The 18,059-nt window shown below is 42.8% G+C and overlaps 2 protein-coding genes across 2 annotated transcripts; one reads left to right on the top strand and one right to left on the bottom strand.

Annotated features, from left to right (window-relative positions):
* Positions 1-912: 912 nt before the first annotated feature.
* Positions 913-7,585, bottom strand: rnf6 (ring finger protein (C3H2C3 type) 6). The gene is made up of 4 exons (XM_026180086.2): positions 7,476-7,585; positions 6,287-6,442; positions 6,017-6,181; positions 913-4,556 (listed from the first exon to the last, which is right to left on the bottom strand). The coding sequence occupies exons 2-4, from the start codon at positions 6,426-6,428 to the stop codon at positions 2,710-2,712; spliced, it is 2,154 nt and encodes a 717-aa protein (XP_026035871.1). The 5' UTR covers positions 6,429-6,442; positions 7,476-7,585; the 3' UTR covers positions 913-2,709.
* Positions 7,586-8,757: 1,172 nt separating this feature from the next.
* On the top strand, positions 8,758-17,781 carry cdk8 (cyclin dependent kinase 8). Its single transcript, XM_026180211.2, has 13 exons — positions 8,758-9,229; positions 10,557-10,632; positions 11,068-11,178; positions 11,858-11,998; positions 12,444-12,501; positions 12,584-12,715; positions 12,803-12,946; positions 13,640-13,709; positions 13,892-13,964; positions 15,208-15,305; positions 15,515-15,593; positions 15,788-15,946; positions 16,709-17,781. Exons 1-13 carry the CDS (start codon positions 9,102-9,104, stop codon positions 16,832-16,834), a joined length of 1,395 nt encoding a protein of 464 aa, XP_026035996.1. The 5' UTR covers positions 8,758-9,101; the 3' UTR covers positions 16,835-17,781.
* Positions 17,782-18,059: the final 278 nt, after the last annotated feature.

Below are 18,059 nucleotides of genomic sequence, written 5' to 3'. Positions count from 1 at the left end.
TATTATATAATCGTTTATGCTTTTATCGCTTAGGTCAATTAAAAGTGCTGAGTGGAAGTTCAGATTTAACAAGGTCTTTAAAAATAGATCCGATTATTGGTAGCCAGTGCTGCTGTTTACATCTGCCACGTTTCCCGGAGGACCGAGGGTCGTTCTGGCCTGCTTGGGTGCTTGGGAACCTGGAAGAAGCGCACGTCACGGAGACAGAGTCTCTGCGTATCCATGGCACGCTGGCGCGCACGCCAAAGACGCGCATAATTAAGCGCGTGTAATCTCTATTTCGCTTTCTGTCGCTAAGGCAACCAGGTAAACAGGTCTATAAAACAAAATGAAAACACGGAGAAGAGAAGTAGGTACCTAATAGAAAAATAAATACAATGAAATATAAATGTAAAAATTGCTACAAGTTGAAAACTTGCCCAAAGTGCCAATCAAATATATGGTTTACATCGATGTAGCTCATGATCAGTTTCGCTGAGTGTGAGTGAAATTTGATACTTTTGCTTGATTTTTCAGTATAAAAACATTGGGACGTTTGAGCTTATTGTATATTAGTTTAATAATTATGCAAATGATCTCGTATAGATAGGTGTGTGTTCATAGTACATTTTAATGAAATAGCTTTGAAAACTGAGAACTAACAATGTCCAAACTTTGTTTTTCATATCTTAACACAGATTATTTCAATAACTGTTCTTTTTGTGTGTGTGTGGTTTTTTTTAAAGTTACTCTCCTCATTACACTTGTAAGATCACCATAATAAAATTAAAGTGAATTCTTTTGGTGGTGGTTGTTTGATTTAAAGTGTGATGATTAATCTATTATATCCTCTAAAGAGTGGCATGGGATGATGCCCTGGCCGTAATCACTGCGCAGACACAGTTTCAACCATATACATCCATACAGTAGAAATTCCAGCATAACAAAGCGGCATTTTATTACACTGTTAAGGAGCAGAGAAGAAAACCGTCTTCATTTTATTACATAGTAACATGTTCATCATAACCATTTCATTTACTCTCATCACATTGTAACATTTCATATTTCAGAGGTCGATTTCCATCTTATTAAATACAAACAGAATAAATAGTTACTCCTGAACTGCCCACAATTTTATCTAAGGTGAACATGCACCAGAGAGAAGCCTTCTGAGAACCAGGTTTGATTGGTACACCGGACCTCCCCCCCCCCTCACACGCACATAATTATCACACACACACACGCACGCACACACACACACTCTTACAGACTAAACTGCACAAATCCTGCAGCTTTGTTAGTGATGTGTTAACTGCACAGGCAGAGTAGCTCTTGTGCAATCACCGATGTACAAAGTGACACTGGTGGGGAAAATGCTGACTGGGTGGCTCAGCTAAATATCCCACCTGTTTTACACTAGAAATGCAACATTTGTCCATGTTATGTAAAAACAAACAAAGAGCAAAGAGAAATATATTACTAGCACGGCCTTATTCACACGTGTGCACTTGCAATGAAACTTTAACAGATAGCTATCATTGCACAGACCCAATCAGGGGGGCAAAAAATGAGTAAACAGGTTCTCATTAGCAGAACATTTCTGGACAAGTTCATTATCGAAAAAACATTTTTCCTGCACCAGTCTCATGAATAAAGACTTATGAGTTAGCCAGAGAACCGCAAAAACTGAAAATCAATTTCTTTCTTTTTGTTTTTAATTCCATGTGAGAGGCTAACTACGCAACCTCGTGACAAAGGTCCTGTCAGGTGTGGACCTAAAAACAGGAACCAAGAACAAACATCAATTTCTTAACAAGACTTTAAGTGGAGATGATATTCAGGCGTTACAATGTAAACAACAATGAACAGCAAAACAAACAATACTGTTTTTTCCCCTCTGCATTGCACAACTCATACTGACAAGTCTGAATTCCTGATTATCACATTTTGCATTTCATTGAAACTGTGCTGCTCATATGGCTAATGTTAATGATTTCAAAGTGGCTGTTTTTAGCAGGTTACTTTAATGGATGACTACTATGTTGTGACTATATGGGACTTAAGGGCTTAAACAAATACTACTAGATGGACAGAGTATAGTTTCAAAATTAAAGACATTCCTCATTTATACCCGACAAATAAACAATTCTTAACCAATTGTAATGGGACACTTTAAAATGGATGTTGAAAAATGAAGCTAAAATAATCTAAGCTTCCTGCTTCCATTCTGAATAAATCGCATGTGAAGAGCAGCTTTCTTCAAAACCCTTAAATATAAGCAGTGGTGAGTTATTTACATCCTATACTGGAAGAGAAATCGAGCCTAGAAGTGATTTGTATAGTCCAGCCGTCACAGAGACGTTGCCGCGTGTCAGACATCAAAGATTTAAAGTGAGACTATTCAGCAGCAGCTACAGGAGCTCCTTAATAAGCATCAATGCCTTCTATAGACAAGTTTCTGAAGCGTCATCGCAGAGTCAAGCGAACTAGGTCACAGGAAGAAGAAAAGAAAATAATGAGTTGTTGAAAACCAAAGGTCTAAAAAAATAAAGTTTTGTTTATTCTCTGCATTTATAGTTTCTTATTCCACACTTTTGGTTCAACCTTCTTCAACACAATGAGCAATCAAAGAAATTAAACCATGAAAGCGCTATGTACATGCAAAGCCCACTTGGATCTGCTCAGTTCAGGGAGCCAGGAGCGGGATAGTTGTGTTTGTGAGATAATAGGTCAGTCATGATGCACTGAAAGTATAGGCTGCCTGCAGATGGGGCAGGTGTTATTTTCAGAGAGCCAGCGGTCGATGCAGTGGACATGGAATTCGTGAGAGCAGGGCAGGCGGCGCAGCTTGTTGCCTTGGACATACTCGTTTATGCAGACGCTGCAGGCTCGACCAATCTCCCCCTCCAGGCTGGCCTGACCATACGTACGCGTTGATAGATTGTCAATCTGCTCTTTGGTCAGGCCCCTCGGATGTTCATCATCCTCTTCGTCATTGAGCAGGAAGAAATGTGCCAGCCGCAAGATGGGTAGAGTACCGTTCTCTACTAGGTTGTTGGTGTCCCTGCTGGTAGGCCGTCCATCTGTGGTGCTCACTACTCCTCCGAGCCTAGCCTGCCCATTCTGGTCCTCATCACTTCTCACCAGCCCCACCCTCTCGTGAACTACCCCACCTGTACTAACCTGGCCAGGTGCACTCTCATTTGTATTCACGCGACTGCCTGGGCTGTTGTTACCGTTTGTACCATTAGGATCTGAATGGTTAGGTGCAACAGTTTCGGAATCGGCCTCTGTCTCCATTAGGGAGCTAAGCTCTCCAAATCCAGTCATGATCTGGCGCAAGATTGAACGTAGGGCAGTGGAGTTGGGTTCACCCAGGCCTGTCTCACTGATACGCCTCAGAGGAATCCGAATAGTGCTGACGTAGGTGCGAATCCCAGCTCGCTCAGAGCGAGAAATGGTGCGTCGAAATCCACCACTGTCGCTTTCAAATGTCACTGTATTTTCAGCAACGCGAGCACGAGATCGTGTTCTGCTGGCGATGCTGTCTCTATCGCGGTTTTCACCAGGTCGAATCCTTCTCACCTGCAGGTCCAACATGATGGTCGGATGTCTTCGCACTGCTGAACTTCCTGCTCCTATTACTTGTGATTCACTTTCACGTTCAACCATCTCTACAGCTGGCTCCGTTGGAACAACGGGTTCTGACACAGCCTCTCCAGTCTCCATTGACACAGAGGCTGTGCCACTGCCTGATTCAACAGTATTAATGGATGAGCTGCTGGAATCACTACTGGATGGCAGAGTGGTACTAGCAACACTAACTCTGTGTAAAGGGGAACGACTTCGCCTTGACACGCGCGATGAAAGCCCACTTCCATATGCAGCTCTGCGTGTGCGACCATGCGATCGAGTCCTACTGCCACGGGATTCGTGTCCCGCTGCTGGAGCCTGTGTCGCAGACTGGGATGACACCCGGGGGCAGTCTATAGAAGCAGGCGCATCATTACGCCCCTGCTCTCCTTCTACATTCAAGGCTTGCTGTTGTACAGGTATAGTTTGATCAGGAGGAGGGTTTGGAACGTTGGGAGGAGGTGTTAAAGAGTGCAAAGTGCCACCTCTCCTTTGAATAGCAGCTGAGGACGCCACTGGTGGAGGAAGTGCAGGGGGGCTCATAGAAAGTGTGGTAGTGCTGCTGCGTGTACGCCGTGTCTGCACCCGCCTACTGATGGCTGGGCGGGGGGTAGGGTACGGGGCAGGCCTTGGCGTGGTTGAAGGTCGAGAGGTTGAAAAGGAGGAAGCAGTTCGTATTGAGGGTGATGTATTTGGGGCAGTCACTGGTGGGTCTGAGGCATCCACAGTCTCATTATGCTCCCCTGGCTCTGGCTGGTCATGGTTGATGTTGATCTCCAGGCTAAAGCGGAATTCTCCACTGTTCGGGTTGGTCCGGCTGACAGCACGCCATGTCTGATTGCCACTCTGTCCGCTGCGAGTAGCATTACCAGTGCGTCTGAAAGTATTCAGCCACTCCAGTAATGAGTCACCATTAGAAGTTTCTGCTCCGGGTTCTGCGCCCCCTGTAGGAAGAAGTAGAAGAGAAAAAAAAAGGTTACGACTAGGTAAAATCATTAAATCTACTTCTCTTTACACAGGTCTCTAGCAGAAATCTTGCTTTTGTTCTCTTGCAACAATATGAAAGCCATTTTAAACTATTCAAAACCAGTACTTAGACTGCATTTACTGTCAGGCTAAAACATAAATACAAACACGGTTCTACAAAGCACGCCGTCTTGTTTGGTACCAGCTTAGGCAAGGTTTAAAATAAATACAAGACCTTCACAGGACATATTGCGAAGCCTGTCTTTTGTCATCCTTTTTTTTCCTTTTTCTTTTTATTGCTGCCAAAGCCAAGTCCTTAAAGATTATTTTGTGTTTTTCCTGTCACATTTTTTTAAATCAAAAATTAAGTAACTTTTGGCTGTGTTACAACTGTTGTCGTTATTTTGTGTAATATGAAATCTGAGTGTGCAGGTGCCTCTCCGTGATTGGTGCATCCAGGCGGGGAACAACATATAAGAAGACACCGCCATGGATGATTCGTTCACTGGACATTGCTTTGAAGCTGATGGCCAGTCATTTGTGGACATTCTAAGCTCCAGTTCCCTCGGTAACCCCCTAATAAGTTTACTACCAGGTCATATGTCAATCATGGGTAGTCTTTAGTCTCATTACTAGTCTGTTCATTTACTCCTCTGAATGTTGACAAAGGTTTATCACGAATGACACCTACTTCCTTTCCCCTGCAGTCATTTTGTCTTTATTCACTTGAATTTTGATGACTTTCTAGGGTCTCTAGTCGCCACATTGCTGTGAATTGCTTCCAGTGTGTACACAGCTTTAGGGGTCACCACAGCAGATGGATCCCTAAAGACCCCGGTATACCCCTTTGTTTGTGACTTCACACGTCACCAGTGCTTGTCACATAGTCACTTCTATTTGCTCTCATTGGACAGGCGCAGGTAGCTGCTGCTGTATTCTGATGAATGACAGGTGCCGCGACTCAGACAATACCACATTAGCGCTGATATAGGAAGAGAAGTAGACAAAACTGAAAGTAAAGACATTTGAAATAAATCCAGAGCAAATTTTTTTCCATCTCTTCAAACTGCTGCAGCATCTCCCTATATATTGGGAATAATCTGCGAATCTCTGACCTTCTCTACTGATACACTTTAAAACTGCAGCGAAAACTGACATGATTGTAAACTCTTATCTTAAACCCTGCTGCAGCGCTAGCAGCACAATCTGCCAGATTACAAAAGTCACGAGGTGCACAACCAGACAAAACGACAGCTAATGGTGAACAGCTGGGTCTGCTTCTCACCCCAGAATCAAACCACAGATCTTTTGCATGTAAGGTGAATGTTCTACCACCATACCACAGAGCCATTTAACTCAAAAGTGACTTTGGGGCTTAACATAACAAAACATCACGAAAGCCAGATCTGGAAAGATTAAGGGAAGTCGTCCTTCCTACCTGCTCCTCGTCTCCCTCCAGCACCTCTCTCTTCTCCCTCACCGCTGCTGCTCTGCTGCTCTCCAGACTCAGAAGTCTGCGAGTGCTGCTCGGTAGAAGGCTGAGATGACAAACGCTCTTTTGCTCCATCCAGACGCTGGCGGAGCTCTTCAGCAGTCACCTCCCCTATAAAACAAAATTTCATGGGCTTTTTGTTTTTTTGTACAATAAAAATAACTGTGGGTACAGATCCAACAACACTGTGCAAAAGCATCAAGTGCCCCTCCTTACCAGGAGTGCCCAGCAGGTTGCCATCTCTCATTAGACGGTACTCTTCTTCACTCAGTTCATTAATGAAGTGATAGTACGCCTCCTCCCTTCGAAGACGCTCTGCCTGCCTCCTCCGTTCATCTCCCCCACCAGGAGGGTCCATCACCGTATAAAGTGCTGGCAGACAAATAAGCAAGAGTCAGTCACGGATGATCTGTCACTTAAATTTACCCTCTGTAGATATTTGTCTTTCTAATATGTTGCAGATGAACAAGTCATGTGTTAGCTAATGGTCATCCGATTCGGTTATGGACAGGCAAAGATCAAACTGTTATAACGCGAGCAGTTGCTATAAATAAGACCAGCGCAAAACACAGTGCAAATATGAGCTGTTTGCTCAACGTTGTCTTTGAGTGACTATTTCTACCCAAGGGCAACAGTTAAATCAACGCCATCCATTTTCTGTCGAAACACTTACAGCAAAAGAATGGAAATGGCTACGTTAATCTTGCTAACGTTTAGCCTAGAGGCTAGCGCCGAAAATTCATCAAATTTAATATGTATGCACATGCTCAGTTAAATCCCTACCACGGTAAATCTAAGGGGTAGTGTAACAATGAAGCAGTCATCACGAAACCTAACATTAACGCAGTGACAACAGTATCCACGGAAGGCCATGTTGAAGGCAGCGGAATAAAGCAACAAAACTGGCGTTGTCATCCTGGTTAGCCACCAATCAGCGGCGTAATCTCAAAGACGGACACGCCAGGCGTCCAATCAGTGTTGAACATAGGCGGGCCGTGATAAACCGAAAGGGAGGCTTCCTCCATGTAAACGCAGGGCAAACAGTGAAAGACAAAGAATCTCGTCAGCGCTATTAGAGAATTACAAAATCAAGATGTTGACACATAGTAGCGATTAACGACAACATTGGCTCAACATTACAATTAGAATTGTAGATATTTTAAAAGCCATTTAAGTGCGCAATGCTTCAGCTGCTAACTCAGCGCTAGCTCGTTAGCACAACCAGCGTTAGCGACTATCACTTAGCTCCGCTAGCCGACCCACCAGCGAGCTGCGAGGCTCATTAACTTATCATAATTTATTATGACAGAACATTTTCTCAAGCAGTGGGAGTACACGGAACCTATCACTTAACCCTAACACACTTTTATAAGAGTTGACAGTGGCATATAAAAGAATTTCGTACCTGACGAGGCAGCTGTAATATGGACGGTTCGCTTTGCTCCCTCTGCTCTCTCAAATCAAGATGGGACCAGCGGTGCTGCACTACAGCGTCGGTCAAAAACAAGATGCCCGGCTATAATAGTTCCTACCTAACATAACATCAAAGCTAAGCTCAAGGTTTGGCTGACCTAGGTGACAGCAGTGAATGTCAGTGTAAAAGCATCATTTATAAAGTTGGTATACTTTTATTCAGCTATACTATACTATCAAATATACTATCTAAAACTTCAAAGTTATTTTCTCAGAAATGTGAGTTAGTAAGATGAAATTTTCAGATTAAAACCCAGAAATCTTGACTTTTTTTTAGTGGTGGGAACAAGCTTCCATACCACATTAGGGTTCTTGTTTGCCTTCGTTTAAATTATTTTAAATATTCAGCTAATCATATCTTGTATCTCAGTCATAACTGCCATTCTTTATTGGAAATTATATAGGTTGCTGGCTGCAGAAACTAAAATAGCTCTTCCAACATCTCAGGGTATGGTGATGAGTTGATAGGTTCTTGGACCAATCATAGCAGTTTTTCACTTTTAAAATACTTTAAACTGATTCCCTTAGATTTCCAATGGGAGTGGGACCAGGAGGGTCAGGATTAGAAATTAGCATATCAGAGGCACACCTCAAGAGTGCTGAACATGTGCAGAGCAGGGATAGTGGATATATTGAATAAAGGTACTGAAGATGGAGCTGCCAGGGAGGAGGAAAAGAGGAAGACCACAGAGGAGGTTCATGGACGTAGTGAAGGGGGACATGCAGAGGGTTGGTGTAACAGAGGAGGATGCTAGAGATATGGTGAGATGGGGGGAGATGATCCACTGTGGTGACCACTAAAGGGAGCAGCAAAAAGAAGATGATAAAAAGAGTTTAAAAGTATATTGTTTCATTATTTTATCCCGTGCTTGCCCATTCAACATTAATCTGTTTGGACAGTCTTTTTCTTTTCGTAATATAGTGCTATTTAAACCATACTTTACTTATTCTCTTGAATTAAAATCAAACGCATGTCTGCTTTCTTTGTGGTGGACAGAATATGCAGATATTTGTTTGCACGGCCCTTTTATAGCCACGTAATAACCCACAATACGGAAAAGAATAAGCTAACTTCTCCTTAGCATAAAAACGATATGATGAAATCAAGTCATATCTCAGCTATATTTGAGTGAGACTGAGAATTTCCACGTGGTGTAGTCAGTCTACCCATTTTTTCTTTGGCTCTTTCTCTGCTGCAGGGCTGTCTTCACGACGTTTTACGACAATGCCGTGCGCGAATACGCCGTCGTTACCGAGTGAAGTGCGTCCCTTTGGAGCAGATACCGGCTGAAGAGAAACGCAGCAACAAGATAAAGGAATATATTTGGGGCTCCGTTTGCACCTGGACTATCTCGGAGCACCGCCTATCTCCTCCGGAGCTTTAATTTTAAGACGAGAACTCGATGTGAAAGCCGGGCTGGAGGAAGGAAAGAGCCACGCTGGAGAAGGCAACTAGCTGAATTACCAAACCGAGCTCGGTGGAGGAGCCTAGTTGCCTCCCAAGCGACGCTTTAAAAAAAGGAAGGAGCAGATACATTCAGGCCAGACGGTGGTGAAAATGGACTATGATTTTAAAGTGAAGCTGACCGGCGAAAGAGAGCGTGTCGAGGACCTGTTTGAGTACGAAGGATGCAAAGTGGGTAGAGGCACCTACGGCCATGTATACAAGGCGAAGAGAAAAGATGGGTGAGTTGATGAGCAGCAAGGCCTTTTAGCCAGTGAACCCTTAGCCAGCTTACCCCCCCGCCTCCTGCCTGTCTTCTCATCTTCCAAATAAATGTTACCTCTCTCCTCTTCCTCCCCCTTTCAAGGCCACTTGCAGATGTGGGAGTGTTGCATTGGGTTTGTGTAGAGACAAAAGTGAGCAGTTTGAGCTCGCACTGTTGGGATGCTGATGGAGCTTTGTGTCGCGCACAAAAAACACCGACATACGGTTTACCACCGGGATTGGAGCTTTCCCTTTTCATGCATCTGTTTTGTCACTTATATGCCTAACTCTAGGTACTATTTTTTTTTTTTTATTTAAGCTAAAGTGTTTTTTTTTAAATTCCCTCTCCCATGTGATGTTGTAAATGTAATACAGCAGGTGCATGTGGAAGCACTTGTTGATGTCTTCTTCTTTTTTTTAAAGTCGTTCTTATACATGAGCTACATGGCTGCAAAGAGACTTATACAAGATTTTGTGTGAATTCAAAAAATAATCTTTAGTTATGCCCAGTTTTTGCACTCTTTAGTGGTTTGTTTTTTTTGTTTGTTTTCTTTGTTTGTTTGTTTTTTACCCAATTTTAACATTTTTGCGGGTTTTTTTTATGCTTTTAGCCTTTGCATGAAGTAAAGTAAGGGAACTAGCTGAACCCAAACTGTAGACTCATGTGGTGGTTAGTGTGCTAATCCCTCAGGATGCCAGGGCACCACCCACCTTTCTTCCTAAAACCTTCCTGCTGTTTCTAATGCCAGCCTTGTAACAGCCTTAACTGTGTCTGGACCAGAGCTGGGGGAGAGCTCAAGATGGTTTAAGCTACTAGTCCCGTTATTACAGCCCGGACATACTGGCAGCAGGAACCACACAAAAGAGCCCTAAAGTGTTTAAAGATGTCTGTATTTCGCTTTAGGAGCCTGCTTTTTTATTAGACTTTTTAGCAGAGTTGCGCTGCTGCTTTTGGACGAGGCCTGAGGAGGCACAAAGCTTGGGTTTATGAGATGATTTAGGCCCGGCAGAGGGAGGGGTTGTAACCAATTCGTTCAAGTAAGCGCCAGTGCCAGTGCTCTGTTTGTCCCTTGCCAGCTGCCAGACAGGCCCTGTTTCCTTTCCCTCTCTATTGTTTTGACCCTCAGAGGTGAGCTTGATTACACAAATTTGGAGGTAATGCAACTCGGCCTCTTCTCAGAGTCCCACTGGCAGCTGCCAAGTGCCCCCCTTTATGTTGCTGTGCAAACGGCTCTCAGGGGGCCCTCAGTCTGGACTGGTCTGGTGTTGATGTTGCTCTACCTTTCTGTGTGTGTGTGTTTGTAGGAAGGATGATAAGGACTACGCCCTCAAGCAGATTGAAGGCACTGGCATCTCCATGTCAGCCTGCAGAGAGATTGCAGTAAGAGCTGCTTGGCTTACTCTGTTCCTTTTGTTTGGTCTGTGATTAAACACCTTTGTGCCATTCCAGGCACTTTATGTAACGTCTGAATGACATTCACACGCTAGTTTTTGTGCAAGCAATCGTAAAATTGAAAGTCAGGAAGCAGATGTTAATGCAGTGCATATAGAGAGTAGACACAGAATTAGTGATATAAAGTATTGCCTCACAAGCATTTAAAAAAACAAACAAAAAAAAGCATCTTACTGCCAAAGATTGAAAGTGTTCAGTTGAGGAGATGATATCGTGTCCACCCCCCTGTTTAAGTATAATCTCTGGTAATCAATACAGTCACAAAAATAAGCGCAAAGTTTCTCTTTTGTTACGTCATTTTCATTCATGATGTCTGTAATGAGATTGTGTGGTTGGCCTTCTGAGTGGGTTTGTACGTTGCAGCTGCTGCGGGAGCTGAAGCACCCCAATGTCATCTCACTGCAGAAGGTTTTCCTGTCACATGCTGACCGTAAAGTATGGCTGCTCTTTGACTATGCTGAACATGATCTCTGGGTAAAATGCAAACACACAACACACACATATACACACACTTGACCTGCATGACATGACTTATCACACATATTATGGGGGTAATGCATGTTGGGGGGTTTTAAATAGTTTGTTTTAAGCATTTCTTTATTAGTTTATATTCATATGCATGCATGGGTTGCAGATTTCCACCTATCTTTATGAGCACAAAGACATGACTTAAAATAGGCCTCTCTTCATAATTAGGTCATAAATGTGCATGCAATTTGATAGCTGTTTTTTTGTTTATTTGTTTTTTATTTTTTGCATGTCCTTTTAATGCCAATGCATTCACATTCGCCTTCAACCAGTAATAAGGAATGAGACTTGAAATAGTGCTAATTATGCACTGGTAAGTCTCATTAAAGCACACGCATCCACCAAGAAGTATTCCACGTTGAGCAGTTAAACCTCTGCTGCATTACAGTTGACAGAAACAGCTGGCAGAGAATCAGAACTGAGTTAGATGCAGTTTTCTGCCACAGAGCTCCAACAATTGCATTCCCCTCCCAAGGAAGTGGAAACACATGCCACAAACATTAGGTTCTCTCAACTCGCCTGCAGCACACTTACATTTTTGTGATCATCTGTAGCAAAAGAACATGCATTTCAGTCAGTCTGTACGTGCAAAGCCCTGCTCACTGTTTACCCTTTCTTTCCATAGCACATTATTAAGTTCCACAGAGCATCTAAGGCCAACAAGAAGCCGCTTCAGTTGCCTAGAGGAATGGTGAAGTCTCTGCTCTATCAGATTCTGGATGGCATCCATTACCTTCACGCTAACTGGGTCCTTCATAGAGATCTTGTAAGAGGATTGGGGGGAGAGGAGGGTGTTTGGCTACAAGGGAAAATTAGGTTAAACTGTTAATGAGAGACGTAAAGATTGCTATTGGGCTGAGAATATGTGGAGTGCATGTGTCAGTCTGTATGTGTTCAGATGAATATGTAAATGAACAGTATTCTTAGGTTGTTTGGTGAGTAACTAACTTGTTAACACATGAACAGGATGTCAGTTTTCTGCCGTAAGTGAGATCGAAATGTGGTAGACTTTCTCTCTCCTGTTCGGGAAATTGCAGTCATTTGTCCACTAGAGGGCAGCAAGAAAGAGTTTTGATTGCATTACACATGCAGGGCTGTAGTTCAGAAACTGGGCCAAACAAAGCTGAATTAATTACTGGGAAGTTTTCCTGTCAGATGTCTGGAGTGTGGAAACATTTTTATCTGTGTTTGTGTGTCTTTGTCTCCATCAGAAACCAGCGAACATTTTAGTGATGGGGGAAGGGCCAGAGAGGGGTAGAGTAAAGATTGGTATGTATAGTGTTTCGTTTTTAAAACTTATTTGCTGCTTAGTTTATCTGTCGGTTCATTGACACACATACCCATTGTGCAGCGGACATGGGGTTTGCTCGTCTCTTCAATTCACCGCTGAAGCCTTTAGCCGATCTCGACCCTGTGGTGGTCACCTTCTGGTACAGAGCACCTGAACTGCTCCTGGGAGCTCGGCACTACACCAAAGCCATCGGTGAGATTGTGCGGCACCATCTGTCTTTCTGTCCTCCTTGTGTGTACATGTGCAACCAGTTGAGCTGAAATTAGTGCGTGCTTACAGACATCTGGGCGATTGGCTGCATTTTTGCGGAGCTGCTGACGTCTGAGCCCATATTCCACTGTCGCCAGGAGGATATCAAGACCAGTAACCCTTACCATCATGACCAGCTGGACCGCATCTTTAATGTCATGGGCTTCCCTGCCGGTGAGTCTTGATTGACCCGATTTAAAACATGCATGAAATGATTTACCGGATTTTCCACAGTATTTCTATTAATGGGGTTAACCTGCTATTATACAAAGTGTGTTGCATATTCAGTGGAGAAATTGTGTGGAAAGAAAAGCCTTTTCCATTCCTTGGTCTTTTTCAGGCTTCTCTTTTTTAAAGGCAGTAATGTGGTCTAAGTGCTCTGCACATCAATCCTCTGACATGTTAGATGAAGCCAAGTCACAAACACAGAAACTTGTACTTCTAGGGCTACATTTGGGCCTATTTTTTCCAGCTCACTTAAGCTGCTCCTGCTCTTTTTCCTTCTACTATCACTCCTGGTCTTGCTGTATAATTCACCAGTGTATTTGATGGACTTTGTTTAGATTCTGCAGAAAATGGGGGGGAAGTCTTACAGTCTCGTTGCCATGTTTGGCAAGTATATTTATGGGGTTATGCTGAAAAGGTTAGAGATGATGGATGTGAATGCTTACCAGATAAGCAAGTTCATGTCAGTTTTGTAGGAAATAGATCTTATTATGTTTGCCAGAATGCAGATTGATTATGCACTGTATAAACAATGGGGCGTTGTGTGGAAATTATGAGCGTTTTTGCTTAAAATAAAAACAACCTACATAATATGTCCTTCGTGAGAGGGTGTGACACGCTGTAATCTTGTGTTTTCCTCAGATAAAGACTGGGAGGACATCAAAAAGATGCCAGAACACTCCACGCTGATGAAAGACTTTAGGAGGAACACGTGAGTCTGCAGAGCAACACTGCCCTATTTTTTTTTTCTTTTCTTTTTTTTTAAGATCAGAGCAAAGCAGGTCTGCTGGTTAAGACATTTCTGGGTGCTTTGTGTGATTTTTACTAATTTAATAATTGTTATGCAGGATAAATCCACTGAAGGCATGCCATTAATATAATTTTCTCCCACAGATACACAAACTGCAGCCTTATAAAGTACATGGAAAAACATAAAGTTAAACCAGACAGCAAAGCATTCCACTTGGTAAGTTAAAATGTGTCAGGATAGGAGAAGTAGGACGATTACTTGCAAGAGTTTACAGTCATCTGCCATTTTGTTGCTTATACCTGACGTTACTTTTGCTTTTAGAGCTTCCTTTATTCTTCAGATGCTGGGAACATATTTACATGTTAGCATCATGCAGTTGTGGGTAGCATCTCAATGATGTGATTTTCTCCCTCCCAGAGGTGCTTTATTGCATTAATATCTGTTGACTGGAGGCAAGAAAATATGAGATGATATGAGATTTGGGACACGATGCGTTATTGTGCTGAAAGTAGCCTTGAGAAGATGGTACACTGTTATCATAAAGGGGTGACATTTAAAACAAACTGAGGTGCGCCTCCACTAAGTTACGGACATAATGTCTGATTACAGTGTAAATCACCAAGGATGCTGATTACAAGCTGCAAAGAACTTGAACGGCATTTCCACCCTACCCCTTAATCATGAGACCCTTCGGCAGCTGCAGATGTGACACTCGTCACAGAGTAGGAGGACATAGGAGATGTATTGGAATTGGGTCTCAACTGCTGTCTTACAGGAACAACGATGTGGCCTCCTTATTCGGTTGCTGACCTTTTGCACAGAACAGTGAAATACAGGCACAGCCCTGTGTGAAAGAAGCTGGGGATAGGAATGCTGGATGGATCAATATACTCATCAGATTAGGAATTGTTTTTCCGAACCTCCACTGGGCAGTTTTGGCAAGCCTGTCTTCACTGGCCTTAATTTACTGTTCAAAACTCACTGTAGTGCCTTTCAGTGTGGTCTTCTCTTGCTGTGACATGTTGCAAATTTGGCAGTGCTCTACTGGACACCTTGTGGTGACAAGTGACTCTGCCATCATTTTTTATTTTTTTTTTTGGCCCCAGAGATTCACTCGTTATGGGATATGACTATCTCTGTAAACTCTACAGATTGTCATAAACCCTGAAATCAGCCTACCAGGCACTAACAGCCAGCCAGAGTCACTTAAACCGCCTTTCTTCTTCAATCTGATGTTCAGTTTGAGCTTTAGCAGATCCATGTGACCAGGACTGTATGTCTAAATGCACTGACTTTGTGTCAAGTGATTGGCTTACTTAGAAATTTTCCCTAACAAGCATTTAAATGGGTGTGATTTGCAAAGTGCCCAGTGTGGTTAGTTAACAAACAAAGTGTGCATTTTCATTGTGTGAATTTGTGTCATGTTTGAGACTAACTCTGGGTGCACTATATGTTACAGCTGCAAAAGCTATTGACCATGGACCCCATCCGTAGAATCACATCCGAGCAGGCCATGCAGGACCCCTACTTTTTAGAGGAGCCTTTACCCACCTCTGAGTGAGTTACACCGAACACACTTCCACACACTCCCACACACACACAGACTACATTCAACTCACAAGATAGTTTCTTTGTCTTGTGTTCGTCCTTAGCTTAAATCACATGATCTACGGATGCCTTGAGCGGGTCTCTTAGCTAATTAGCTCAGAGTCATGGGAATTAATGTTTGAAGATGAAGAAGCCTCTTTGCCTTTTTTTTTCTCTAGTGTGTTTGCAGGTTGCCAGATTCCCTACCCCAAGAGGGAGTTTCTGACAGAGGAGGAGCCAGAGGACAAGGCAGACAAAGTAAATATTACATATCCATACGCCACATGCTGTATTACTAAAGTCATTAAACATTAATTGATTGGTATATAGATGGGTGTAATATAGAAAAGTAAAATGAGAAATATAGAAAATTTACAATAAAGCTGAGTAACATGTAGTGAAACTTCATACAGTCCAGGGTGTAATTTAAGTGATATTTTTGTGCCCTTTAGAAAAACCAGCAGCAGCAACAGGGAAATAACCACACAAATGGGGCGGGGCACACAGGCAACCCAGACAACAGCCACGCCCAGGGCCCGCCTCTAAAGAAAGTGCGAGTTGTCCCGCCCACCACTACCTCAGGTGGCCTCATTATGACCTCAGACTACCAGGTAAATCCATCTTTCTCATATATTCACTGTCACTGTTTCTGGATTGTCATCTATGTTGTTGTTTATTAAATCAGCGAGCGACTTTAATAGAATACATATACAGTGAAATAGCATAGCTTTGTTTTGTAGACGAAACGCTCCATTCACAGGCTAGACAAGTTTAGAAATCTCTCGACAGCATAAGATGTTGTGGGCTAGGGTCAAAAATATTATAGCAACCACTCTGAAAAGAATGTTACATGAGATGTAAGTATTGGTAATATACTATGTAATATAATATACTATAAGATTTATACTTTTAATATTCTTCGCAGTGGCAGAACTGAACATGTTAAATACCCTCTCATGCTTGACATATGTATTATTTTACTTTCTGGATGATGTGGAAATGGCTTTTTAGCTGCACACATAACCAGAAATGGCAACAAATACCATTTTTGATCTGCAACATGAGGCGGATGTGAATGTTGGATCATCGTGTTTCAGATGTGACACACATGCTCAGACACAAATCCATCTAATCTGACTGGAAACGTGGAGTGATGGTGTTTTTGCATAATAAAAGTGACTTTACTTAACATGACAGTGAAATTTCCATGTATCCAACTGTTCTTGCATGCAGAATTTAAGATGTCACCACACTAAAAGTGTGATCATTTTACTGGAATATGTTGTTCATTGAGTTTAAATGCAAATTAAACCATTACACAAAGAAGATTTTGTGAATATGTCACTGCTTTCTTTGTTGTTTTCTTCCTGTAGCGCTCCAATCCACATGCTGCCTACCAGAACCCTGGACCAAGCACATCACTGCCCCAGAGCAGCATGGGATATTCCTCTACCTCCCAACAGCCGCCCCAGTACTCCCACCAGACCCACCGCTACTGAAACATCCCTCCCACACACACATACACACGTTAATAGACACATGTACACACACAGCCCTCACCACGCCCACCTGAACGAATGTACCGAGGGATGTGGGGGGCGTCCAAGGCAACAAAACCCACCCTGCCTCACCCCACTTCACCTCACAGAGGGCACCATCTCTACAGCAGTGCGTTAGGCCTGAAAGAAATGGTCTTCACTTTGTTCCAGATAAAGATAACACACCGCAGTATTAGAAACACAGTTATAGAGAAAACGTGATAGGTGAGACACAAAGTGGGAGGAAGGTTTTAAAAAAATAATAATAATAATAAAAAAGGAAAAAAAAAAAAAGGAAATTTTGATTGAATCAAATCTTTTTCTGTTACTCGGATCTCGGATGTAAGAGAAGATGGCGTGGTTTAAAGGAAATGTTAATCTGTTCCGTCATATCCTCCCCCTTTCTTCTTAACCTGTCTCCTTTACCTACAGCCTACCCCGGCCGGTTTACCCTTTTCCTGTCGAAGCTCGGACGAAACTGAAAGCTGCTATGTGACTGCCAGCGTTGACAGATTTCCTGTCCTCCTGTCTGTCTGTTTATTTTGTGCAAGCGGCCCTACGAGGGCCTCAGCTGAGGACTTTACTGAGCTGCTGTGAAACATGCTGGGAGGATGTGGAGCCACTCGCAGCTGTGGCTTTGAGGGGTTTTTGTTCAGAGAGGACAAAAAAAAAAAAAAAGATTTTAGTAGTTTCTAATTTAATCTGTTTTCATGGTTCTGTTTTCATGGCGAGAGCAGCAAAGCAGCTTGCAATAGCTGACTGCTCATGTGCTGTGGTTAAGCCTTACAACATGATGACAAAACCAACCAATCGCATGGAGGATGGCAGGCGGAACATGCATTGTACTGTAATGTATTGAAATATTTTACATGAAGCAAGTATCCCGACAATAAAAGTGGAAACATCAACATTGTCACTCTTATTTGTGAAGCAATTTTAAGTAACATCTTTCATCCTATTTATTCTTTTTCTGGGAACACCTGACATCTGCCCCTAATGTGAGCTTCACAAAATTCTTGAGACAAAATTCAGTTTGGGAAAGAAGAGAAGACGAGTTTTGCTGATGATATTTGATGCATCGTGGTAGCACGAGGCATTCACAAAGTACTGCTGTTTGAAAACGGACAGAAAAAAAAAACTTAACCACCCAGATGTTAATATGTGCACTTGACATTACCACAGTGAG

The sequence above is a fragment of the Astatotilapia calliptera genome, chromosome 9 (genome assembly GCF_964374335.1).
Source record: "Astatotilapia calliptera chromosome 9, fAstCal68.1, whole genome shotgun sequence".
NCBI lineage: Eukaryota > Metazoa > Chordata > Actinopteri > Cichliformes > Cichlidae > Astatotilapia > Astatotilapia calliptera.
This window is presented reverse-complemented; position numbering and strand designations above follow the sequence as displayed.

Excerpts from the sequence above, each read along its gene's own strand:
- rnf6 (XM_026180086.2), bottom strand. The coding sequence starts at position 6,428 with ATGGACCCTCCTGGTGGGGGAGATGAACGGAGGAGGCAGGCAGAGCGT. Across the intron at positions 6,182-6,286 it reads CAACCTGCTGGGCACTCCTG|GGGAGGTGACTGCTGAAGAG; the intron begins GTAAGGAGGGGC and ends TTTGTTTTATAG. Across the intron at positions 4,557-6,016 it reads TGGAGGGAGACGAGGAGCAG|GGGGCGCAGAACCCGGAGCA; the intron begins GTAGGAAGGACG and ends TTCTTCCTACAG.
- cdk8 (XM_026180211.2), top strand. The coding sequence starts at position 9,102 with ATGGACTATGATTTTAAAGTGAAGCTGACCGGCGAAAGAGAGCGTGTC. Across the intron at positions 9,230-10,556 it reads AAGGCGAAGAGAAAAGATGG|GAAGGATGATAAGGACTACG; the intron begins GTGAGTTGATGA and ends GTGTGTTTGTAG. Across the intron at positions 15,947-16,708 it reads TTATGACCTCAGACTACCAG|CGCTCCAATCCACATGCTGC; the intron begins GTAAATCCATCT and ends TTCTTCCTGTAG.